The sequence below is a fragment of the Phascolarctos cinereus genome, unplaced genomic scaffold (assembly GCF_003287225.1).
Source record: "Phascolarctos cinereus isolate Bilbo 61053 unplaced genomic scaffold, phaCin_HiC Scaffold_551;HRSCAF=1179, whole genome shotgun sequence".
In the NCBI taxonomy this organism is placed as follows: domain Eukaryota; kingdom Metazoa; phylum Chordata; class Mammalia; order Diprotodontia; family Phascolarctidae; genus Phascolarctos; species Phascolarctos cinereus.
The window spans coordinates 1-25782 of record NW_027555904.1 but is presented as its reverse complement, the minus strand read 5'-3'; the positions used below and the strand labels follow the sequence as shown (position 1 = coordinate 25782).

Here is a 25782-nt window from a genome sequence, read left to right as displayed (position 1 = left end):
CATTCTCCATCTTTATCACAAATAATTCTGGCATCTCCAATAAGCGACAGTGGATGCTGACCTCTTGAATCGCAGTGGTAAGTCACTACCTCACCATAGGTAAAGAAATCCTTGTTGCCGCCATTGTGCTTCCCATTTTCGATGCTTGTAGGTGGTGCACAAGTATTAACTTATGGGGAAAAAAATTAAAAGTAAGAATTTTCTTTTATTCACTTGCTGAACCAAAAATATTATATTCAAGGGGACAGAAAATCTTAACCATTTAGCTGAAACTCAACCTAAGGTTGCACTGGCCCAATTACTGGATTAGGTGAAAGAGGTGAAGGGGTAGGCTGAGAGAAAGAGAAGGCCAAGAGCAGCACCTGCCCACAGCCTCCCCAGGGTATCAAGCCAGTTTTATCATAATTACTGCAACCTGCTTGGCAGGAGAGAGATGGTGCTTGTTCTTCATGCCCTGGAAACAGCCTGTTCCAGGCTCCTAGGTGGGACCATTGTGAGCACCATCCTAGGGGAAGCTTTTTTGCTGGGTAAGTAAAAGATGAGTTTTGCTCTGGAAAAAGGATCCAGCCAACAGAAGAGAATGTGAGAGAGAAGAGCTGGACTCATGCTTGTTAGGCATTAGGACACTTATTTACCTATAGCTATGTACAGTGAATGTACTTTCCAAAAAGAGAAAACTAAAGAGGCTTTCAGTGAAATCAGAAGAGGGTGAAGGAGGTGAAGTGAGTCTTTGAAGAGTGTGGCTCCAGAAGCAGAGGAAGAGAAGAGCTGTGAAGCTTCCCTATTATAGTTGGGTACCACCATCCTCCCAATTACCCAGGTTAGCAACCCTGGAATTTATCTTTAACTTATCCTTCTCCCAAACCCTTTCTCTCATATCCAATGACTTTCCAAGTCTTGCCAATTCCACCTCCACTCCTCTGATATCCATTGTCTTCTACACTCATATGGTCAATAATCTAGGTTAGCCCCTCATTACCTTTTACTGGCTGTCCAACTTCAGTATGCTTTTGTATAGTCTGCCCTTTGTGCATGAACTCCCTTCCTCAGCTCTCACTCATCACTCCTCCTCACCCTCATACATCCACACCTCTTAGATTCCTTCTATTCCTTTAAGGTTCAGCTCAGGTGCTATCTCCTCTGGCAATCCTTTCCTCATCCCAAAGTTGTTAGTTTGCCCTCTCTTTCCTCAAATGATATATTTACTTTTCTGGGTCATGTGTTATCAAGCATACAATGTAAAATCCTAGACCAAAGTTCTGTCTTGATTTCAGTGCTTCTGACTTTGCACATAATAGGTATTTAATAATATCTGCTGCTCTAAAAACAGGAATAAACTGAAGGGAACAAAGCCTGACTAGAATTTTTATCTCCCAATTCAAAAAGATGTTTCTAAGTTTTTCCCCCCCATTTCACTATGTCAAAAAAGCCTGAAATTTCACCAATTAAGAGATTTAATGTAGTTAAGTACACTACTTCTTTTTAGAACACAACTCTCTCCAGAGGGCTTAACAAACAATCAGCATCTTACCCCCAATCCCATCTCTCTTCTCTGTGAAATTCCCCATTTCTGTTGAGGACACACCACTGTGTTTCCAACCAACCAAGTTTGCAGCTTGTCATCCAAACTCTTTACACTAACTCATCCCCTGTATCCAATTACTTAATTCTACTTTCATCCCTTTCTCTCCACCCATACGACTGTAATCCAAATACCACCTCTTACCTGGACTATTGTTACAACCTTCTGAGAGAAATGATTAGTAATAACCAGTTACGGGGAAGATAGAGGCTTTTTTCCAGTTGTTTGAAGCTGAGTCTTTGAAGGTCATTGCTGACTTCGGCCAAAAACTTACCCCACCTAGACCATCTTATCTAGGTGAATTCCAGAGCAGTGTTCTACAGGGGTTTGGGTGGGGATAAATTCCTAGATTAAATTGCCCAAGGCTGGGGGTGATTTGGAAGTAAATGGATCAAAATCATGTGCCCTAGCCTTCATTAGAACAGGTCCACCTCTCATTTTAATTCTCTCATTAATTGTTAACGAATCAGAGTTGATTTCCACCCTAAGGAACACCACTCTCCCAAGGGCACGTAAGTGTTAAGTTCAGTTCATTCCATGATTCGTCTTTGGCCTGAGAGACAGCCAAATGACCATCCTTTTATTAATAATATGCTAGCATTCTTAATAAAATGATTAATTACCTGGAAATTGTCTCTTGAACTTTGTATATTACACTTCTATTTGGTCACCTGCATCCAGAGCTGCCAAAATAATCTTCCTAAACCACAGTCTGGTCAGGTAACTGCCTTGTGAAAGAAGCCTCAATAGCTCCTTATTATCTTTAGGATCAAGATAATACCAACTCTTTAGCTTTACACTTAAAGACTTTCACAGTCTGTCTCCAGACTACATTTTCAGACTTATTTCAAATTACTCACGTCCAGGTTTCAGCTGAACTCAGAATTGCATTTCTTACCTTTCCACTTTTTGTGTAGGCTTCCCCTTGTGCCTGGAATGCCCACCTTCCTCACTTCCAAAAATCTTTAGACTTCCTCCCAGGTCAAACTCAGGTGCTATCCTCCCACTCTCACCACAGAAAGCTTTTCCTGATTCCCCTAGTTGTTAATACCCTCTCACTCTTCAGCTCAACTTATTGGTTACTTAATGTTATATCCCATCTTCCTCTTAAATGCTGCCCCAAGCAAAGGCCTCAGAGGACAGAACAGTTCTTTATCTTTATATCCCTGGTGCTTAGCACAGTGTGTTCTACAGGCTGGCATTTAATAAATATCTGCATTATTGAACGGAAGCATTCAGTGTGAACTAGTTCCAACTGTTGTGTTCCTAGCTGAGATGGCAACATGAAAGGAACAGGAAAATGGATTGCAGAAAAGGCAAGGAAGAACAAGTATATAATTTCAGAGTAGGGAGTATTTTGGAAGGTGGGCCTGGATACAGAGTGTCAGAGTCTTTGGGCAGCATGAAGGGCACTAGGGGATAGAAAGATGTAAAAGGAAAAGAGGCCCATTTCTAAATTTTGCTATGGGTTTGGTCTTTTCCTCAAGAAATGATACTCTCTTTTCTCTAAATCTTTAAGACATAGAATTCAGGCTATCATTAGCATAAGTCAGTTACATCATGAGTAAACGTGTTTTGGTACGCTAACCTAGGACATTGTTATAGTTCACAAATGAATGTTAGAAACATAACCAATTACAGTAATGACGATTACTGCACTACCATGCTAGGTCAAGACCATTTGAAGATGAATAACATTTTAATATGAATTTCAATCTACATTTTGAATAACATTAAAAGATAAACACCACACAGTTTACAAAACACATCCAAAAAATTCTTTAAGTGTATAAATCCATTATTTACTTACTTTTGCAAAATGGAATGGCACCACTCCACACAACTCTGTTTCCATCAAGCTCACATCTTCTAACATCATCACCTATTAAGGTGTAGCTGGAAACAAGAGGAAATGTTATAGGACAATAAGACTTCTGGGATAAGCCAGGAGATTGGTACATTACCCTTTATCTTGCTAAACTACAGTTACAACAAAGCATTGATAAAGATTTAAGAAATACATCAGGGGGCAGCTGGGTGGCACCAGCCCTGAAGTGAGGACCTGAGCTCAAATCTGACCTTAGACACATAACAATTACTACCTCTGTGACCCTGGGCAAGTCTTAACCCCATTGCCTGCAAAAAAAAAAAAAGAAAAAAGAAATACATCATAAAAGTAACAATTGAAACTCCTACAACTTAACCAAATAGAGACACCTACAGTATCTCAATACCTAACCTTTAAATAAGCAAAGAGTAAACATGCTTAACATGAATTTGACCTTGCTAAATAGTTTTTCTCAATTGTCATCTGACCTTATTTTAAAAATGCCTCACTATTATATTGTTTATCCCAACTTGAATACCTTTCCTCATCATATCTACACCTACCTAATTTTCCATATCATTCCAGGGCTAGTCATTTGTGAAATCTTTCCTTGCCATTTCAACCAAGAGTAATCTCTAGAAATTCTGGTGCCCATTTTCATATGGTTATTTTATGTATTACTATCATACCAATCTCATTCAGATGATGAATTTTTTTATATGCCTATAACGTATCTCCAAATAGACTGTCAGCTACTTGAGGGCAGGGACCACATTTTATGTCTGAGTATACACTACCCAATATATTTATTTAGTAGCCACTATGTACAAAGTATCTATTAACTCAGATTAGGTAAACAGTATCTACAGGAAGGAGAGTTAATGAAAATACCTTTACAGGGTTATCTATTTCCATATTGCCATTAATTTCCCCATATTACTAATATAGAGAAACTATTTAAGTTCCATGAGGACTCCAATTTCATCTTTGTATCTCCAATACGTACATAGTAGGCACTTAATAAATATTTGTTGAATAAAATGTATTACATTTTATTACAATTACAATTAATTGTACTATGATTTCTTGCAGTAAGTACTGAATTCTTTCCAACATTCGCTTCTCCAAAAAGAAAACAAACAGTTCTTGAATATTTAACATTGGTAGGATCACAGCACCATTACCTTACAGCAATCTAATATTCTGGTGGATCATAATCAAGCAAATGATGACCATTCGGCTGTAAGGCACTGACAGAACTCCCTGCTCATGGCTTATTATGGGCATTTCCAGAACAGAGAGGAGGCAGGTAAGCATCATTAAGTTCTTACCCTAACAGCCTCCTTCAGAAATGTGAAGAGTGTATCTTCTAGAAAAGTAGCAAATTCCTTCGTAAACACCTTCAGGAATGCCTCCTGGGCTGAAGCTCAAGTTAAACAAGACTAATGATTGCTCCCTTCCACAGGCTCACTTGGTTGTCTCTGACAAAAATCATCAGTGACCATTATCAAACTAGATATTTGCAATATGTTTATAATTATAAGTAGTTATGATACTCAATAGCATAGAAGGATAGGGACTGGACCTCTCAGATGAAGTACCTCTCTCATCCAATATAACAAACTATATCCCATTCTATGAGATGGGACATACCTATACATACATATACACATATATACATATATACACACATATATAGACACACATACATACACATATATGTATATATGTATATACAGACACATATAAAATATGTATATATGTCTGTGCATATATACATATACATACATACACACACACACACATATATAAAATGAGAGCCTCCCTCTCATTTTTCTTTGGACAGGGAAAAAAGGATTGCAAATAGCAGGTAATATGGAGAGTAACTCTATTATAATGCCATGTTCATGTTGTCAGTCAAGTAAAGCCACTTCCAAACTTCCCTGGACTTGCCTTTGAGCACTCAGTATACAGGCCACCACTGGGCCATACCACTATGCCTTTCCACGTTAATGGGATCGGCAGAGCCTGTAATAAGGAAGGGTTGCCTTCAAGAATCCACACAATGACAGTTACTAGTATAAATCCATCATTTAATTACAATCAAACAGATAAGGATGCCTATTATAGTGGATGTTTTACAAGCCCTAAAAATTGTGAAACAAAATAACAAAACTGAGTTAACTCACACTCCATTTTTTTAAGAAACAACTCACCCTTCATCACAAGAATATGTAATTTCTGAACCAATGAGGTATCTGGTATATGAACTTGACCATTTTCTAAATCTTGTGGATTGGGCATGACTTTTCTGGTTAAAAAAAAAAAGTTAATATTTACATAGCATTGTAAAGTTTTAAAAGTGGTACACACACACGAATACAGATATTGATATCTATATAGCAAGAAAAACATTGAGATACCTTAAATCAGGTGTTTTATAGATATCTTATCTAACAATCTAGCATGTACACACCTAATCTGAACCTCAGAGTGACCCAAGGTGGAAGGCACAACAGGTATCATTATCTCCATTTAAAGATTAGGAAACTGGGGCCCCAAAGGGCTAGGTAACTTGCCCCCTCTCACCCAGCTATGAAGTGTCAGACACAATGCTCAATCACAGGTTTCCTGTCTCCAATTCAGCACCACAAGAATGTTAATGATGCCACTTGCTGCGTGCACAGAATAGAGCAGACACCAACCAACCAGCAAGCATTTATTAAATGCCTACAATGTGCTGGGAATTGTGCTAGGTGCTGAGAATACAGAGACAAAAACTCAACAGCCCTGCTCTTCAGGAGCTTACATGCTCCTTGATGTTTTCCAGTATGACTCAATGACTGAAAGACTAAAATGAGTTCTTTCTGTGCCCAAATACAAACTAAATCCTCAATTCCTCAGAATATTTTCTTGATTCATCTGTTATAGATGCCATTACAGGTCATAGGTAAGGTTGATAATTACAAAGAAAATAACTTATCAAGAAATGCAGGGAAAGCTGAAAAGTAATATGGAGGAAGACAGATTATTTACAACAGTATCTTATACCATATACCAAGGTAAGATCCCAATGGATGTGCAAACTAAATATGAAAGACCATGTCATAACAAAACAGAGGAGAATGGAAGCAGACTATGGCCAGAGGCAGAATTTTTTTTTTTGGTGAGATAATTGGGGTAAGTGACTTGCCCAGAGTCACACAGCTACTAAGTGTTATGCATCTGAACTCAGGTCCTCCTGACTTCAGGGCTAGTACTCTATCCACTGCGCCACCTAGCTGCCCCTCAGAGGCAGAATTCTTAATCAACAAAGTGGTCAATCAATAGCGAGAATATAGACAACATTGCCTACATAAAACTAAGAAAATTTTGCACAAACAAAATCAATACAATTAAGATAGAAATAAAAACTCTGAACTGCAAAAAGCTTGCGTCAAACATCTGATAAAAATCTAGCAGTCAAGATACACAGGGAATTAACATAAATATGAAAGGACAAGAGCTATTCCCTTCTAAAGAAGGTCAAAAGATAAGAAGTGTTCTTTTTTAATGGAATATAATTTTATTATAAAAAATTAACTTTTAATTGATTTTTATGCAATCTTCAATTTCAAATAGATTCCTCACGTTTCCTTTAACAATGGAACCAACCTTTATAACAAATTTTAAAAGAGGGGAAAAAAGGGGCAGCAGGTGGCACAGTAGATTCTGACCTTGGAGTCAAAGAGGACCTGAGTTCAAATCCGGCCTCAGACACATGACACTTACTAGTTGTGTGACCCTGGGCAAGTCACTTAACCCTGATTGCCTCACCCAAAAAAAAAATCCAACCAACATGTTAGCTTTTTCAGAGTACACATGTTTCACACCTCCAGTTTCCCATCTCTACATGAAAAGGAAGTGTGCACATTTTCTCAGCTGTTACCTGGGGCTAATCTTGGTCATTATAATTACACAGCATTCAATCTCATTCTTTAGCTTTTCCCCTTACGCTGCCATAATACTAGACACTGTTTTCCTGGCTATACCTGTTTCACTCTACATCGATTCATATAAATCTTCCCACAACTTACTGAATTCTTCATATTGTTTCTTAATGGTACCTCGATATCCCATTACATCTACACACTGCATTTTGTTGATCTGCTCCCTAATGAACACACATCCTTGCTAGCACAAGAGAGTATTTTATGAACATGTGAATGAATAAGACCTGTAGTTCTTGGACCACTCTTGGGGAGGTGCCTTTGTTGTTGTTCAGTCACTTCAGTTGTGTCTCATCTTTCATGAACCCATTTGGGATTTTTGTGACAAAGATACTAGGGGAGTTTGCCATTTTCTTCTCTGGTGGATCCATTTGTCAGGTAATCAGAGGTTAAGTGACTTACCCAGAATCACACAGGCTGGATTTGAACTCAGATCTTCCTGACTCTGGGCCAAGTGCTGTATCTACTGAGCCATCTAGCTGCCTCATAACAGCATAATACCTGGTTACAGCCCCTCCAGTAATGACTATGCCTATCTTAGTCCTTTGCCAGTTTGCTGAGTGTGAGGTGAAATCTCAGGTTTTTAAATGTTCATTTTTTGTATTATCTGATTTGCATTTCCCTTATTATTAGCTATTTTGAGCAAACTTTCAAATGGTTAATGGTTTGCAATTCTTTTGAGAACTTTTATGTTCATAATCTTTAACTACCGATTTACTAGAAAATGGTTTTAACATTTGTGTGGGTTCCTTATTTGGATACCAGACCTTATCATAGGCATGATATACAGATTTTTCCTCAATCAAAAGCTTCCCTTCTTTTCCTAATTGCACTGATTATGCCAAAACTTTTCAATTTCATGTAAACTAAAATTACTGATTTTATCTTTTGTGATCATCTCTTTTTACCTTGTTTGGTTAAAGAATTCTCCCTCTAGCCGCAGCTGCAAAAGGTACCTGATCTAGTTCTTTTCTAATTATTTTATGGTCTGATTTTTAATAACCAAGCTGCACAAGCATTTTGGGTTCATTGTGGTATATGGTACATGGAAACAGCAATATCCTAACCCCATCTCCCACTCCGGTGGGCAAATTTTACAGCTTTTGAAGTACTGAAGGCTTTTTCAAGACCTAATTAGCTCAGGTAACTTAAGGCTCAGGCTGTTGATGTCACTTCCTCACTGCCTTAGAAGTCACTTCAGGGAACTCCAATGCTTGGGTGATGGATCACCCTAGGCATCTCAGACAGGGGAGCTTGGCTCAGCTGAATCAACTTCAGGTACCTCAATGCCTGTTCTTACTGAACAGCTTTTTGCTAGAGCTAAATATTGAATGACCAAGTAGCTCATTTGGTTCCAATTCCAAAATATTCATAGCAGCAAATCTGTGGTAGCAAAAAATTAGAAACAATATAGGTTCCCATTGATTGGACTATGGCTGAACAAAAGTATATGAATGTCTTGTGAATATTGAGGTGTTTCATTCTTTTCCTAGTGGTGGAATCTCTGGCTCAAAGATTATGTAGAATTTAATTACTTTTCTCACATAATTCTGAATTGCTTTTCAGAATGTTACATCAATTCATAGCTCTAGCAACAGCATATTAAGGTGCCTGTCTTATCACACAGCCCTTAGAATTGTACTCTTTCATATGGTTCAGTTTGCAAGTTTTTGGAAAAACTTTTCATTTTTGAAAAAAAAATGCATCTGATGACCAGGGACATATGGGAAGACTTCTATGAAGTAATGCAGAATGACATAAACTGAACAGGAAAATATACTCAACTAAATAACAAAAGAAAAGAGCACTAAAAGGAAGCCAACTGCTAAGTCATTTTAATCACTAAACTTGTACCAAAAGAGATGAAGAAATGAATCTCCCCCCATTTTGGTGGAGAAGTGGGAAATTATGGGTGCAAAATAATGCATATGTTACATATGTTCAACATGCTGAAGTAAATGTTTTTGTTTTCTTGTTATAGGGATGGATCACTGCATACAAAGGTCCCTCATGGGGGTAGGGTGGGGGTGGAAGAAAAAACATTCTGAAATAACTGATGTAAAAACAGAAAGCATCAATGGAAATTAGTGCTGAAAAAATCAACAGTACAAAGATTCTCTGTAAACAATGAAAATTTCAAAAGTACATGGCAGCCTGTAATTAAGTATGAAAATGTATCACAGGAAAGAATATGGATTCAGTAGTTCAACATAAATGAATGAAAAATTCCAATAATAATGACTAAGATACAATACATGTGATAGAATTACTCACTTTTACAAGACCCTGACACAGGTGACCACGTTCCATCATCCTGACAAGTACTGATAAGAGGCCCAGGTTTACTGAGAGTATATCCTGGCCGACATAAAAAACTCACAGTGCTGTTAATAGGAAAGTAATTTTCACTTATGAATATGGCATTCAGCTGCATACTAGCGTTCCGATTTGGGGCATTACAGCTACCTGAGAACAAAAGGGAAAAGGACATGAATAAAGGAGTGCAGTCATGAACAGGTGATCAAAACATTTCCTTCAAAAAGCTTACAAAGGAAAAAAAACCTTACAATATGCCATGGTATGCTATATACCAAAAAAAAATTCTCTACAATGTTAATATAGGAATGAGTTTCTAATTCAACATTACATGCAAAAGAGAGGATGTTATTCTGTAGTTTCTTTTAAAAAATGTATCACTCTTACCATATTCATTTCTTCCAGGGATCCCTTGATAATCAAATGAATGAAAAAGGCTTTATTAAGCACCTACTATACAACAGTCACATGTGGTAGGCAGTGGAGACATAATTGTATAAGAAGTTTATTTCTAACGGTGGAAAACAACACACGTAAGAGAAGTTGGAACCAGGGAAGGGAGTTTTGACCTGCAGAAGGAAGTCACAGGAATTGAAGGTAATTCTATAAGGCAAATAATTGTTATATCATTCTAATAACGATGGTATCACTGATTTGACTACTTTTCCTAGGACAAGATAAGGAGGAGGGTCATAAGGAAGTGAGACTACTCTCACAGTGGCAGAGCAGATAGGATGCTTGAGCTGGACAGGCCCTAGTTTCCTTATGGATAGCTAAATGGGAGGTCAAACAGTGGTCTGGAGACAGGTAGATAAAAAACAGGCTAAGTGAGTTTTTAGTCACTCATCAAGTAATCAGGATAGCTCAGATGAGGTCAGAGCTGAGTGGATTAACTGGGGGAGAAGACAGAGTTCCTCTGGAGATCCAGGTCTCTACTGGATTGATTAGTTTATACTAATTTCAATGATAAATGGCACTGTATATATTCTTTAATTATTACTTCAAGTACCTATTAGATCTTCTTATAAAGATTAATGTACTAGAGGCAGGAGACTTGTGTTCTACATTCTCTTATGCCTCCTGTATTACTCTACACAGCGTGCTACCTAAGAAATGTAAGCATGAAGTAAACTAACAGCTGCTCAAGAAATATGTACTGAATTGAAAATAATTCACACTTTAAATTGATAACATACTAAAACATTTAAAATGTAGCATTATATCCATTTACTTGGCACTTCCAGGGAATGGGCAATTCCATATCAATAAGCCTCCTGGGTAATCGAACTTCACCCCCCAAACACCAAAATTGTTTTTTTTTTTAAAAAGTATGTTAGGTAGAAATCTAAATTGTATTACAAATTTCCTTGTCTCCTTAAAAGAATATGCTGAATAAAATTCAATCTACTTTTGGTAATCTGGTATCACCACCATAAACGATAACAATAACTATCACTAAGTGTTATAATACCATGTAGAGCCCCTCTCTGGTAGCACTTTCATCTAAATCCAGCATTCAAAGGATGTAGGTTCGGTCTGAAAGGGGAAACCATTATCTCCAAGGTTCAAAGGAACTTGATGGGTTCGCACTACTAAAATTACAGCTCATGAGCCCCAACCAGTACACCTATTTTTAAATAGTTAGCCCATAAATACAGTGAACTCAAGGAAAAGACAGTTATTAAGATAGGATAGTAAGAAAGTAACTATACAACAGTTCTACCTCCCCACACACCATAAACTTGGGGTGTATTCTCCCCCATATTAAAAAAGCAGTAGTTAAGAGTGAGGAAAAACTAAGAGTATACTGGTAGTGAAGTACACATGAAGGAAACATATTTAGCCTAAGTAATGCTTCCAGTACTGTAGGGCCTCAATGTCCTTTCTCTTCTTACAGTGTACTCAAGCTGCACCATCTGAGGTAGCATCTGTGTTGACCAGGTTGCTTAGATAGGTTCTCTTAGTCTGCTGCTCTCCTCAGTGCCTGGGCTAACTCCTTCTTGAAACCACAGTAGGCTCTCTTCTCTGCTGCCATTTCCACCAATTCTCTGTTATGTACTGGCTTCAGTGGGCCAGTGGACAAGATGCTATGGATAGTGGGGCTGAGAAATATAATCCACCTCAACTCCTTGCTGTGTGCTCTGTAGAGTGCTCGCTCATACTTCACCAATCTGCTTTCTGACTTGGCTTTCTCCCTCTCTCTCTCTCTGCTCCCTAAATGAAACAGAGTATTCTACTGGGTGAATCAATCTGCTCCAAGACACCAAAGATGAGTAAGACAATGGGTGAGTGGGGCTGTCTCCAGGACTGGGAAGTTTAGCTTTTCAAAGGCCATCAGCATTGTGACCAATTTTTTGCCAGCCAAATGTAAGCTGCCCTTCCAATTCCACCAGTGAAACTGAAGATTTTGTAAAGGTGCAATAAGGTATAAACAAGACCGTGTTTCATTTAAAACATGTTATAAGCCCCTTCTATTATGACATTAACTAACTTGAGGGGGGATATCAATTGGTTAAGGACTAACTCTACACACACTGATTTCTACTTCTTCTCAAGGCAACTGAGATGTGTGTAAGATTCTTTGTTCTGATGCTAAACATCCTTAGACTTATGTTTGAGTTAGTGTCAGCTTTTTAATCTGCATCCTACCCCATTTACAAGGTATCAACTTCTCCTATTGCCTCTAAAAGCCATTCTCCTTTATCAAAATTGCCTTAATGAAAATTTCACTCTTCAAAAGTAATACAGAGAAAACCATCAGCAAGCATTACATGTAATGGGGATAAGCTAGAAGCATTTCCAGTAAGATTGAGGTGAAACAAGGATGTCCATTATCACCACTGTTATTCAATATTGTACTAGAAATGTTAGCTTTAGCTGTAAGAGGAGAAAAAGATATTGGAGGAATTAGAATAAGCAAAGAAGAAACAAAGCTACCACTCTTCGCAGATAGTAAGATGTTATACTCAGAGACTCAAGTAAAAAATTACTTGAAATAATAAACAAATTTGGCAAAGTTGCAGGATATAAAATAAACCCACATAAATCACTGGCATTTCTATATATTACTAACAAAGCCCAACAGCAAGAGATAGAAAGAGAAATTCCAGAAGCAGCGAGGTGGCACAGTAGAGTACCAGCCTTGGAGTCAGGAGGACCCGAGTTCAAACTCTAGCCTCAGACACTTACTGACTGTGAGACCCTGGGTAAATCACTTAATACCTATTGCCTTTCAAAAAAAAAAGAAATTCCATTTAAAGTTTCATAAAATATCCGGGAGTCTATCTGCCAAAACAAACCCACGAACTATATGAACATAATTACAAAACACTTTTCACACAAATAAAGTCAGATCTAAATACTTGGGAAAATATCAGTTGCTCATGGGTAGGCTGAGCTAATATAATAAAGATGACAATTCTACCTAAATTAATTTACTTATTCAGTGCCACACCAATCAAACTACAAAAACTTATTTATAGAGCTAGTAAAAAAGTAACAAAATTCATCTGGAAGAACAAAGGGTCCAGAATATTAAGGAATTAATGAAAAGAAATGCTAGAGAAGGTGGCCTTAGCAGCACCAAATCTTAAATTTTATGATAAAGCAGTAATCATCAAAACTCCTTGGTATTGGCTAAGAACTAGAGTGGAGGATTAAATACACAAGACACAGTAGTAATGACTATAGTAATGTACTGTTTGATAAACCCAAAGACTCCTCTGGGATAAGAACTCACTATTTCACAAAAACTGAGGGGAAAACTAGAAATCACTATGGCACAAACTAGGCATACACTAACATCTTACACCATATGCCAAGATAAAGTCAAAATGGGTACATAACTTATACATGAAGGCTGACAGTATAAGCAAACTAGGAGAGCAAAGAATACTTTACCTGTCAGATTTACAGTGAAGAGAAGAATTACAACCAAACAAGATATAGAGGACATTAGGAAATACAAAATGGATGATTTTAATTACATTAAATTGAAAAGCTTTTGCACAAGAGGGGCAGAGCCAAGATGGTGGAATAAATGCAGTGACTTGCTTGAGCTTTCCCCTAAACCCCTCCAAATAACTATAAAAATGCTCTAAACAAATTCTAAAGCAGCAGGACCCACAAAAAGACAGAGTGAAACAAATTTCATGCCCAAGACAGCCTGAATGGTTGATTAGAAAGGTATATTGCGCCAGGGGGGGAAAGGAGAGAAAGTGGCAGTTCAGGCATGGGAGTGTAGGCCGCAGCAAACCTGGAGCAGGGCTCAGAGGACTGAACTGTGGGCAGCTGTGGCAATTTCCTGACTTCTCAACCCACAAACGCTAAAGACAACTAAGAAGGTCAGTAGGAAAAGTCTGTGGGGTGACAAGAGAGATGCCCAGTCCCAGTCCCAGCCCTTGCGCTTGGCCCCGGGGCAGCAGCTGCCTCCACAGCTTCTGGCCCACAGACAGAGGGAATGGAGTGGCTGATCAGAGGGAGATTGAAGGGATCTCTTTGCTGGTGCAGGATTCTCTTGCTTTGCCCACACTTGGATCTGGGTCACAGCTCTAGGCAGTCCTGGGGCATGATGGAGCTTGTAGTGGCTGTGACCAGGAAATCCTCCTCATAGTTCCAAGACTCACTCATAGAGCACAGCACAGGCCAGGAAAGAAGTAAACACCTCCCCTTGATCATAGCACCTTGGAAGAACTGAAAATTTACAGGTTTCTAGAAGTATCTCTGAAAGCTGCTGCACAAAACCCTGAAGCTTGGGACAATACATTCTCCACACTGGAAACAGACTCCTACCTTAACAAAGAGTTTATAACTCAAGTAAATGGCCGGGATCATGAGCAAGCAGCGCAAAAAGAGTCAGACTATTATTTTTACTTTGGTGACAAAGAAGATCAAAACAAACAACCAGAAGAAGACAACAAAGCCAAAACTCCTACATCCAAAGCCTCTGAGAAAAATGTAATCGGTCCAAGGCCATGGAAGAGTTCAAAAAGGATTTTGAGAAGCAAGTAAGAGAAGGAGAGGAAAAACTGAGAGTGATGCTAAAGCAGACCCAAAAAAATTCTTAAGAAAATAACACCTTAAAAAATCCCTAACCCAAATGGCAAAAAAAAAGCCAATGAGGAGAAGAATGCTCTAAAAAGGAAAACTGGCCAAATGAAAAAGGAAGTCCAAAAGCTTACTGAAGAAAATACTTCCTTAAAAGTTAGAATGCAGAAACTGGAAGCTAGGGCCAATTTGAGAAATCAAGGTACTGTAACAGTAATCCAAAAGAATAAATAGAGAAGAACGTGAAATATCTCACTGGAAAAACAACTGAATAAAAATTATATGTAATAAAGGGCCATGGAAATACAGACTAAAAAATAATTGGAAACTAAATAATCTAATCCTAAAAATGATTGGGTCAAACAACAAATCAGAAACAATCAATTTCATTCAAGAGAATGACAATAATGACACAACATACCAAAACTTATGGGATGCAGCGAAAGCAGTTCTTAGGGGAAGTTTTATATCTCTAAATGCTTACATAAATAAAATAAAAAAGGGCATGAATTGGGCATACAACTAAAAAACTAGAAAAAGAAACTTAAAAATCCTCAATAAACACCAAATTAGAAATATGAAAACCAAAGGAAAAATTAATAAAATGAAATTAAGAAAACTATTGAACTAATAAATAAAACTAAGAGCTGGTTTTATGAAAAAAACCAATAAAATAGATAAACCTTTGGTTAATTTAATTAAAAAAAAAAGAAGAAAACAAATTACTAGTATCAAGAATGAAAAGGTGAAGCTACCACCAAGGAAAAGGAAATTAAAACAATAATTAGGAATTATTTTGCCCAACTACATGCCAACAAATTTCACAATCTTAGTGAAATGGATACATATTTACAAAAATATAAATTGCCCAGATTAACAGAAGAAGTAAAATACTTAACCCATCTCAGAAAAAGAAATTGAACAAGCCATTGATGAACTCCCTAGGAAAAAATCTCCAGGGCAGATGGATTTATATACGAATTCATCAAACATTTAAAGAACAATTAATTCTAATACTATACAGACTATTTGGGAAAATAGGTGAAGAAGGAGTCTTACCAAATTCTTTTTATGATACAAATATGGTGCTGATACCTAAACCAGGAAGAGTCAAAAGAGAAAGAAAATTATAGACAATTTCTCTAGAATGTAGATGCAAAAATATCAGCAAATAGATTACAGCAACTTATCACAAGAATAATACACTACCAGGTAGGATTTATACCAGGAATGCAGGGTGGTTCAATATTAGGAAAACTATCAGCATCATTGAGCATATCAACACCAAAACCAACAGAAAACATGATCATCTCAATAGATGCAGAAAAACTTTTGACAAATACAACATCCATTCCTATTAAAAACACTAGAAAGCATAGGTATAAATGGAGTCTTCCTTAAAATAATAAATAGCATCTATCTAAAACCTTCAGCAAGCATTATATGTAATGGGGACAGGCTAGAAGCATTTCCAATAAGATCAGGGGTGAAACAAGGATGTCCATTATCACCACTGTTATTCAATATGTACTGGAAACATTAGCTTTAGCAATAAAAGAAAAAGAAATTGAAGGTATTAGAATAGGCAAAGAAGAAACAAGCTATCACTCTTTGCAGATGACATGATGATATACTTAGAGAATCCTAGAGAATCAAGTAAAAAACTACTTGAAATAATAAACAACTTAGCAAAGTTGCAGGCTATATAAATAAATCATCGCATTTCTATATATTACCAACAAAGCCCAACAGCAAGAGATAGAAAGAGAAATTTAAAACTTACTGTAGACATTATAAAATATTTAGGAGTCTACCTCCCGAAACAAACCCAGGAACTCTATGAACACAATTACAAAACACTTTTCACACAAATAAAATCAGATCTAAATAATGGAAAAACATCAGTTGCTCATGGGTAGGCCAGCTAATATAATAAAAATGATAATCTACCTAAGTAATTTACTTATTCAGTGCCATACCAAACTACCAAAAAATTATTTTATAGAGTTAGAAAAAATAATACAAGATTCATTTGGAAGAACAAAAGGTCCAGAATATCAAGGAACTAATGAAAAAAATGCAGGAAGGTAGCCTAGCAATTCCAGATCTTAAATTGTATTATAAAGCAGCAATCATCAAAACTTTGGTACTGGCTAAGAAATAGAGGTAGATCTGTGGAATAGGTTAAATATGCAAGAAACAGTAGTCAATGACGATAGCAACCTATTATTTCATAAACCCAAAGACCCCAGCTTCTGGGATAAGAACACACTCTTTGAAAAGTTTTTGCACAAACAAAGCCAATGCAACTAAGATTAGAAGGAAGGTAAAAATTCTTTCCCAATTTTCTACAACCAGTCTCTCTGATAAAGGTCTCATTTTTAAAATATATATAGAGAATTAAGACAAATTTATAAGGATACAAGCCATTCCCCAATTGATAAATGGTCAAAGGATACGAACAGACAGTTCTCAGATGAAGAAATTAAAGCCATCTATAGTCATATGAAAGAATGCTCTAAATCATTATTGATTAGAGAAATGCAAATCAAAACAACTCTGAGGTACCACATCACACCTATCAGATTGGCCAACATGACAAAACAGGAAAATGATAAATGTTGGAGATGCAGGAAAATTGGAACACTAATGCATTGTTGGTGGAGTTGTGAAATGATTCAACCATTTTGGAGAACAATTTGGAACTATGCCCAAAGGGCTATAAAGTGTTCATACCCTTCGACCCAGCAACAGCACTTCTAAAGCTATATCCCAAAGAGATCATACAAATGGGTAAAGGCCCCACATGCACAAAAATATTCATAGCAGCTCCTTTTGTGGTGGCAAAGAATGGAAATTGAGAGGATGCCTATCAACTGGGGAATGGCTGGGCAAGTTGTGGTATATGAATTTAATGGAATACTATTGTGCTATAAGAAATGATGAACAGGCTGACTTCAGAAAAACCTAGAAAGACTTATACGGTCTGATGCAGAACCAAGAGAACGTTGTACACAGTAACAGTCACTCTGTGCGATGACTGATATTGATAAACTTAACCCTTCCCAGCAATACAAGGATCTAAGACATCTCCAGAGGCCTCGTGATGGAAAACGCTATCCACATCCAAAGAAAGAACTATGGAAGTTGAATTCCTTTTTTTCCCCTCTTCTGTTCAGTTTTCTTTCCTCTTTCTGATGGTTCCTTCTATTCGTTTTAATTTTTACTTACAAGATCACTAATGTGAAGATGTTTAATAGGAATGTAAATGTATAGCCTACATCAGATTGAGCGCCATCTTGGGGAGGAAGGGGGAGAAAAATTTTAAGCTCAAAAGCATATGGCAGTGATTATTGATAAATCAAAATAAATTCATAAAATTTAAAAAAAAAGGAAAAACAACCTGGAAAATAGATCCAGGAGAGAAAACTTAAAAATTATTGTACTACCTGAAAGCCATGAACAAAAAAAGAGCCTAGATGTCACCTTTCAAGAAATTATCAAGGAAAACTGCCCTGATATTTTAGAACCAGAGGACAAAACAGAAATTGAAAGAATCCACTGATCACCTCCTGAAAGAGGAAAACTCCTAGGAATATTGTAGCCAAATTCCCGAATTCCCAGGTCAAGGAGAAAATATTGCAAGCAGCCAGAAAGAAACAATTCAAGTATTGTGGAAACACAATCAGGATAACACAAGATTTAGCAGCTTCTACATTAGGGGTCTAGAGGGCATGGAGTATGATATTTTGGAGGGCAAAGGAGATAGGACTACAACCAAGAATCACCCACCCAGCAAAACTGAGTATAATCCCTCAGGGAAAAAAATGATCATTCAATGAAATAGGGGACTTTCAAGCATTCCTGAGGAAAAGACCAGAGTTGAATATACAATTTGACTTTCAAATACAAGACTCAAGTGAAATACGGAAGAGGTAAACAGGAAAGAGAAATCATAAGAGACTTAATAATGTTGAACTGTTTACATTCTTGCAAGGAAAGATGATATTTGTAACTCATGAGTCCTTTGTCAGTGTTAGGGTGGTGGGAGGTAAAAAAAAAATCATATGTATAGATAGATAGAGGGCACAGGCTGAGCTGAAGACACAGGGGTGATATCTGGAAAATAAAATTAAGGGGTGAGAAAGGATTATACTGGGAGAAGGAGAAAGGGAGAAGTAGAATGGGGTAAATTATCTCACATGAAACAGACAAGAAAAGGCTTTTATAGTGGAGGGGAAATGGAGGAAGGTGAGAGGGAATGAGTGAATCTTTTTCTCACAGGATTGGCCTTAAGGAGGGAATAACACACACACTGGGGTATGGAAATCTATCCTACCCTACAGGAAAATAAGGGGCGGATGGGGACAAGAGAGCAGGGGGTTGATAGAGGGGAGGGCAGATTGGGGGAGGGGATAATCAAAAGCAAACACTTCTGAGGAGGGACAGGGTCAAAAGAGAGAATAGAATAAATGGGGGTAGGATAGGATGAAGGGATATGGAAGTGTTTTGCATGACTACACATCTATAACCTGTATCGAGATGCTTGCCTTTTCAATGGGGGTGGGTGGGGAGGGAGGACCGGAGAAAATTTGTATCCCAAAGTTTTAAAAACATATGTTAAAAATAAAAAAAAAGAAAATACAAAAAAAAAAGTTTTTGCACAAAGCCAACGCAACCAAGATTAGAAGGAAAGTAGAAAATTGGGAAAGAATTTCTACAACCAGTCTCTCTGATAAGAGCCTCATTTCTAAAATATACAGAGAATTAAGTCAAATTTATAAGAATACAAGTCATTCTCTAATTGATAAATGGTCAAAGATATGAACAGGTGGTTCTCAGATGAAGAAATTAAAACCATTTATAGTCATATGAAAAAATGCTCTAAATCACTATTGATTGGAGAAATGAAAATCAAAACAACTCTGAAGTATCACATCACACCTATCAGACTGGCCAACATGACAAAACAGGAAAATGATAAATGTTGGAGAAGATATGGTAAAATTGGAACACTAATGCATTGTTGGTGGAATTGTGAGCTGATCCAACTATTCTGGAGAGCAATTTGAAACTATACTGAAAGGGCTATAAAACTGTACATACCCTTTGACCCAGCAATATCATTCTGTATCCCAAAGAGATCATAAAAATGGGAAGAAGGATCCACATATACAAAAATACTTATAGCAGCTGTTTTGTAGTGGCAAAGAATTGGAAACTGAGGCAATGTATGTCAATTGGAGAACGGCTGAAAAAGTTGTGGTATACAAACATAATTGAATACCACTGTGCTATAAGAAATGAGCAGGCTGATTGCAGAAAAACCTGGAAAGACTCATGTGAATTGATGCCGAGTGAAATGAGCAGCACCAGGAGAACACAGTACACAGTAACAGCTACCCTGTGCAAAGACTAACTTTGATAGACTTAGCTCTTCTCAGCAATGCAAGGATCTAAGACAATTCCAAAAGACTCATGATGGAAAATGCTATCCACATCCAGAGAAAGAACTATGGAGTCTGAATACAGATGGAAGCACACTATTTGCTCTTTTTTTGCTTTGTCTTTTCTTTCTTATGGTTCCTCCCATTGGTCCTAATTCTTCTTTACAACATGACTAATATGAAAATATGTTTAATATGAATGTATATATAGAGCCTTTATCAGGCTGCACACCCTTTTGGGGAGGGGTGCATGAAGGGAGGGGGAGAAAATTTAAAACTCAAAATCTTATGGGAGTGAAAACTAAAACTAAATTTATTTTTTAAAAAGTAATACAGAAACCATTAAGGGAATAGCTATTTTATGCTTGGTTCTAACAACAAAAAATAACTGGTGAAATAAAAATGCAAGGAACATGGTAATAACTACTCATCTTTAGAACTCATGACTGAAAAAGCCAGGAAAGCTAGAAAGTCTGGCACACACCCTAGATTTTAGGAGAAAATTTCTTCTTCAGAGAAGGGAAAGTAGCATTCCATGGCCTAAAAATTTTATAGAGAAAGTTATCCCAGAAAGAATGAGAAGCTCAAGAGGAAATTCTAAAGACAGAGAAATCATCCAGTTGTGGAATAAAGAGGGAGTTGTCTAAAGAACTGTGTGGTTACCTATGGAACCCAACCATTCACTAATTTGGATTTTTTTTAAAAATATGTTCAACAATGACTACAATAACAATATTAAAAGGCAGTGAAACTGACACACTGCCATAAATATAAATTCTGGAAAACTCATATTGAAACATTATTCTCTTCTGAGATGAGCTGGAGTACGATATAAATGGAATATGGTACATATCGTCAAATGCAGTTTTATCAAGCTTGTTTTGCTCAAACATTTTTAGTGGTGGTAGTAGGGTTTAAGAAGGAATGGCAGAGACATGTGCAAAACAAAAAGCAACTTGATAAAATTTTATTTTTAAAAAAATGTACAGAACCTTAAAATAATGTTACATATTGTTGAAGAGGGACTGTGATCAATGAAATACTGTAGAAACAGAAGAACTGTCAAAGTACTGGAAAAGGGCAAACGTCTCAGTTCTTAAAAATGCAAGCAGTGACCTGCAAGTTAAAAATCAGTAAGTTTGACTTTAATTCCTGGCAAAAATTCGGAATGGTTAGTGAATAATCTAGAATAGCATCTGGTCATCAGGAGAAGTCCACCTGGCTTTATCAAAAACAAGTTATGCCATAGTAACCTTATTTTCTTTTTTAACAGGGTTTTACTCTTTTAACAAGTTTCATGTAGGGTGCAGAAAGGGAGAAAGCCAAGTCAGAAAGAGACTGGTGTGGTATGATCCCAGCACTCTACCAGAGCACACAGCAAAGGGGTTGGGGTGGATTATATTTCTCAGCCCCACTATCCACAGCATCTTGTCCACTGGTCTAGTAGTAGATACTGAATCTAGCACAGAAGAGAGAATCAGTGGAAGTAGCTTAAAGGAGTATGATCCTTGGTGGCAGAGAAGAGCCAATTGTACATTCAAGAAGGACTTGGCCCAGGCACTGAGAAGAGCTAGCCAAGGGAATCCAGTGCCCTGCCTGGTAGATCAAGCAAATATTGCAAGTATAAATTTACCTAGATTTTAATAAGCATTTGAAAAAGTCTCTCAGGTTATTCTTACAGACAAGATGGAGAGATGGCGAATAGATTTTGTGGATTCCGAACTACCTTACTGCCAGACCCAGAGAGTAGTCATTAACAGCTTGATGTCAACTTGGAGGAAGTTTCCAGTAAAACATCCTAGGGATCACTCTAGCTTAACATTTGAATCAACAAAATGCTTATCAAAGGTGCAGATGACACAAAGTTTAGGAGAGGTATAGCTAATACAGTGAACAAAGTCAGGATCTGAAAAGAACTTGAATGACTAACTTGCTGGTTTAAATCTAATAAGATTACATTTATCACTGGTTAAATTTCAATTCCCATATTTATTTTCAAAAAATACTTCTTCAGTACACGATCGGAAAGGCAAGCTTAGAGTAAAAATTTGTTTGAAAAACATCGGAGGTTTTAACAGACTGACAATTCAATGAATCAATTAGTATAGAATGGCAGCCAAAGAAGTGTGACTTCTTTGCCCAGGACTGCACTGCCAGACCACACTTGAATAAACACGTACAGTTCAGGGTGCCACCTTCAAGGATCACTGGAATGAAGACTTTGAGGTGGAAGGAAGAACACAGGAAACTGAGAGAGAACACAGAGAGAAGGACAGCCAGTATCGTGAAGGGAACTGAAATTATGCCGTATCTGAAGAAGTAGAAACAACCAAGAATTTTTAGTTTGACAAGGTGAAGATTTAGACTAGGAAACATGATCACTGTCATCAAGTTTTTAAAGAGTTTAGACTTCTCCTTGGTTTCAGATGACAAAACTAGGAGTAACAGGACAGAAGTTACAGAGAGGCAGATTTGGGTTTGATATATGGAGAAATTTCCTAATAATCAGAACTATCAAAGTGAAATGGGTACATACATAATATATACTGGGTCACTCTACTCTCATCCCAATGCAGGTCTTTAAACAAAGGCTGGATTATTACCAACTACATTATAAGAGAAATACTTATTCAAGGATGGTTTGCATTATATGGCTTATAAGGTCTCTTTCAATTCAGATTTGATTCTGTAATTTGATGCTTCTAACTTAGCATGGGCTTTCAAATCAGATAACTAACAAACTTAGAACTGTGTAAAACAGAATAGCCTATGAGGAAAGGGTTAATACTAAAGTACATGAACCACTACTGTGAAAACTTCAGGATATCGATTTTTGCCTCTTAAGAAGCCTATGTTTGCTCACTTTTGGGTTCTCTACTATATTCTAGCACATGGAGGCTATTTACTAAGTGACTTTAAATAAGTGAGATATAAGTCAGAAAACAACTTACTGAATGTGAATACTTCCTGCAACAATGTAAAATTATTACATATCTGTATCCCCTCTTAATCTTGTTCAACTCTTGTCTATGTCTTCCTATAAACTCTTTAATTTAGTGAAGCTGGGTATCAAAATTATTTCATTCTTGGAAGGAAAAAAGACCAATGGAATGCGATAAAGATCACAGAAACAGAACTGACACATTTTCAAATGTGGGTAATGTTTGACAGAATTTGTGGAAAACAAAAACTAGGTTAAGGATTATTTAACAAATATTTTTGGAAAACCATACAGCAACATGACAAAAACAAAAGCTGAATCTCAATGCATACCATAAAAAACTGCATCTGTATTACAGATGTAAACATACAAAAGTATTCATTAAAAATGAAAAGGGGAATGTTTTTTGTCTCAGTTGCAAAGGGCATATAAAAATTATTAAATGAGATATTGTGAGGAAGCAGACAAACTGCAAGGAAAAATTATAAACAAAAAATATCCAATAAATCAATGGAACAAACATTAAGTGCTTACTATCTGCAAGGCACAAAAAGAAAAACAAAAAAGTTAGGAATACTGCATGAAAAATTACATAAGAACTTAACAAACAGTAAAGAGCAACACTCAATTCACTTTGCATAGTCAAAGGAAAATTTACCAAAGTGAAAGCATGCTGTCAGTAACAACCTGAAAAAAAAATTCAACCTCACTACAGATCAAAGAAATACTAATCAAACAATTCAAAGTACTACTATATAGCTTTCAAACTGGTCCTATAGAAAAAAAATATATAATATTGAGAACTGACAAAGAACAAGAGATATAAAGAAAAAAAAGAATAAGCTCTTAGGGATATTTAAAGCATTAAAATTCACAAGATTACACATTTAGAGTTGAAAGGACCTTCCACTGAGCCTAATCCCTTCATTTTACAGATGAGAAAAATGTGGCACAGAAAGTTTACCTACCTTGCCCAGGGCTACATGATCAGTAACCTTCTGAGGCAGAATACAGACCGAGATTTCAAGATCAGTGTCTTATCTATAAGGGCTTATTGCCTCTATCTAGTTTGTTAAGTACTTAGTTTTTAACTTAGGTTTTAACCTTAGTTTTTAACCTTAACCTTTAACCTTAAAAATAAACCTAAATTAAACAACTTACGATCACAAAATTGTGGAATTTCTGACCATTTCACACCCTGGCAAACAATTGTGTCTGATTTTCCGGGTAGTTTAAGATAACCAGTATCACATTTGTAATGTACAATGGTTCCAACAACAAAAGTTTTATCAGCATCATAGTTTTCTTCGGGATGAGCATGAGGAAATGCTGGCAGAGTAGTACAATCACCTAAAAAAAGAGTGATTAAATATTACAACCTATACACAATTCCAGTAAGAAGGAAAACGTTCATTAAAAGAATCTTAATTATCTTTCTAAGAATACTGTTTTCAAATCCAACCTCAGACATTTCCTAGCTGTATCACCCTGGCCAGCTCATTTTTTTATCTCAGTTTCCTCAAGTAAAAAATGAGGATAATATAACAACAAAGAGGTAATATTTGTAAAAGTGTTTAACACAATGCCTAGCACATACTAGGCACTATTGCCGATTCCTTTCCTCTCTTTTTCAACCATGACACCAGGTTTCTTCTCACCCTTGGCATACCTATTCAAGAAACAAGGTTTGATATGATATGGGTCATATTACAGTCAAAGCCCTAACATGAATTTATGTCTTAGGGAGGCAAAATGATAATCAAAGATTTCATTTCAAAACCTCATTTCCAAATCTCTAGTTACTTTTTTAGTGTTACCTCAATAGAAATAGCTCCAAGATTTGAGCTTTCAACTGCTCTGACAAAGTATGAGTTATCAGTCTAAAACAAATGTGGAGTCCTGAGTGCAGCCCTAACTCATCATTGAAATGATTATTTCCAAATAGTTTTAAAAGGAAGGACACACGAGGAATGGCTGCCAATTGAGAATACTTTTTGTCTCTCATTTTGATCCAGTTAACCTCACAAAGGACTAATAAAACCTAAACCAATGGTACATTAATATTAGGACTTCAGCAGCTTTTCTCCCAACTCAGGAGCCATACAAGATAACGTTACTGGGACAAATGGGATGCTCCATACTCTCTCAATAATGTGGTTTGCTCAAAAACCCTTCAGGAGAAATGAGGATTAGTGTTAACCTACAAATAACTGTGCCTGAAAGTTTCTAAATGAGGCCCCGACACAGGTCACCATAACACAAAGTTCTCGGACAATTTAAAGCAAAGATACCTAGCCCACTCAAGCATTCTCTCCAGTGGACAAAAATGCCACTGCCTTCTGCACATGTATGCGTATGTGTATATACCCATACATATGTACATACGTATAAGTTTCCTATTTCTGTTAAAGTAGTCGGGTGGTGAAACTACTTCAGTTTTTCTAAGGATTCTTCCAGCGGCCAAAAAACTCCCATCAAACACAAAACAAAAATTGGAGTGGAGAGAGTGTCGAGACACCGACTTCCCCTTTAGTCAATTTAAAAGCCCCCCAGAGCGCTGGCCTCGACATTTTAGGGTCACCCCTTTACAGCTGACCCGGCTCCATTATCCCTCGCATTCTTCAGGCTGACAT

At 37.0% G+C, this 25782-nt stretch overlaps 1 protein-coding gene across 1 annotated transcript; it reads right to left on the bottom strand.

Annotated features, from left to right (window-relative positions):
- Positions 1-4: 4 nt before the first annotated feature.
- On the bottom strand, positions 5-24515 carry LOC144457426 (complement decay-accelerating factor-like; the record flags this gene model as incomplete). Its single annotated transcript, XM_078154544.1, has 6 exons — positions 5-169; positions 3393-3478; positions 5627-5721; positions 9546-9553; positions 9674-9865; positions 24311-24515. Coding segments are annotated over 6 exons (751 nt in total), but the record flags the coding sequence as incomplete, so codon positions are not given.
- Positions 24516-25782: the final 1267 nt, after the last annotated feature.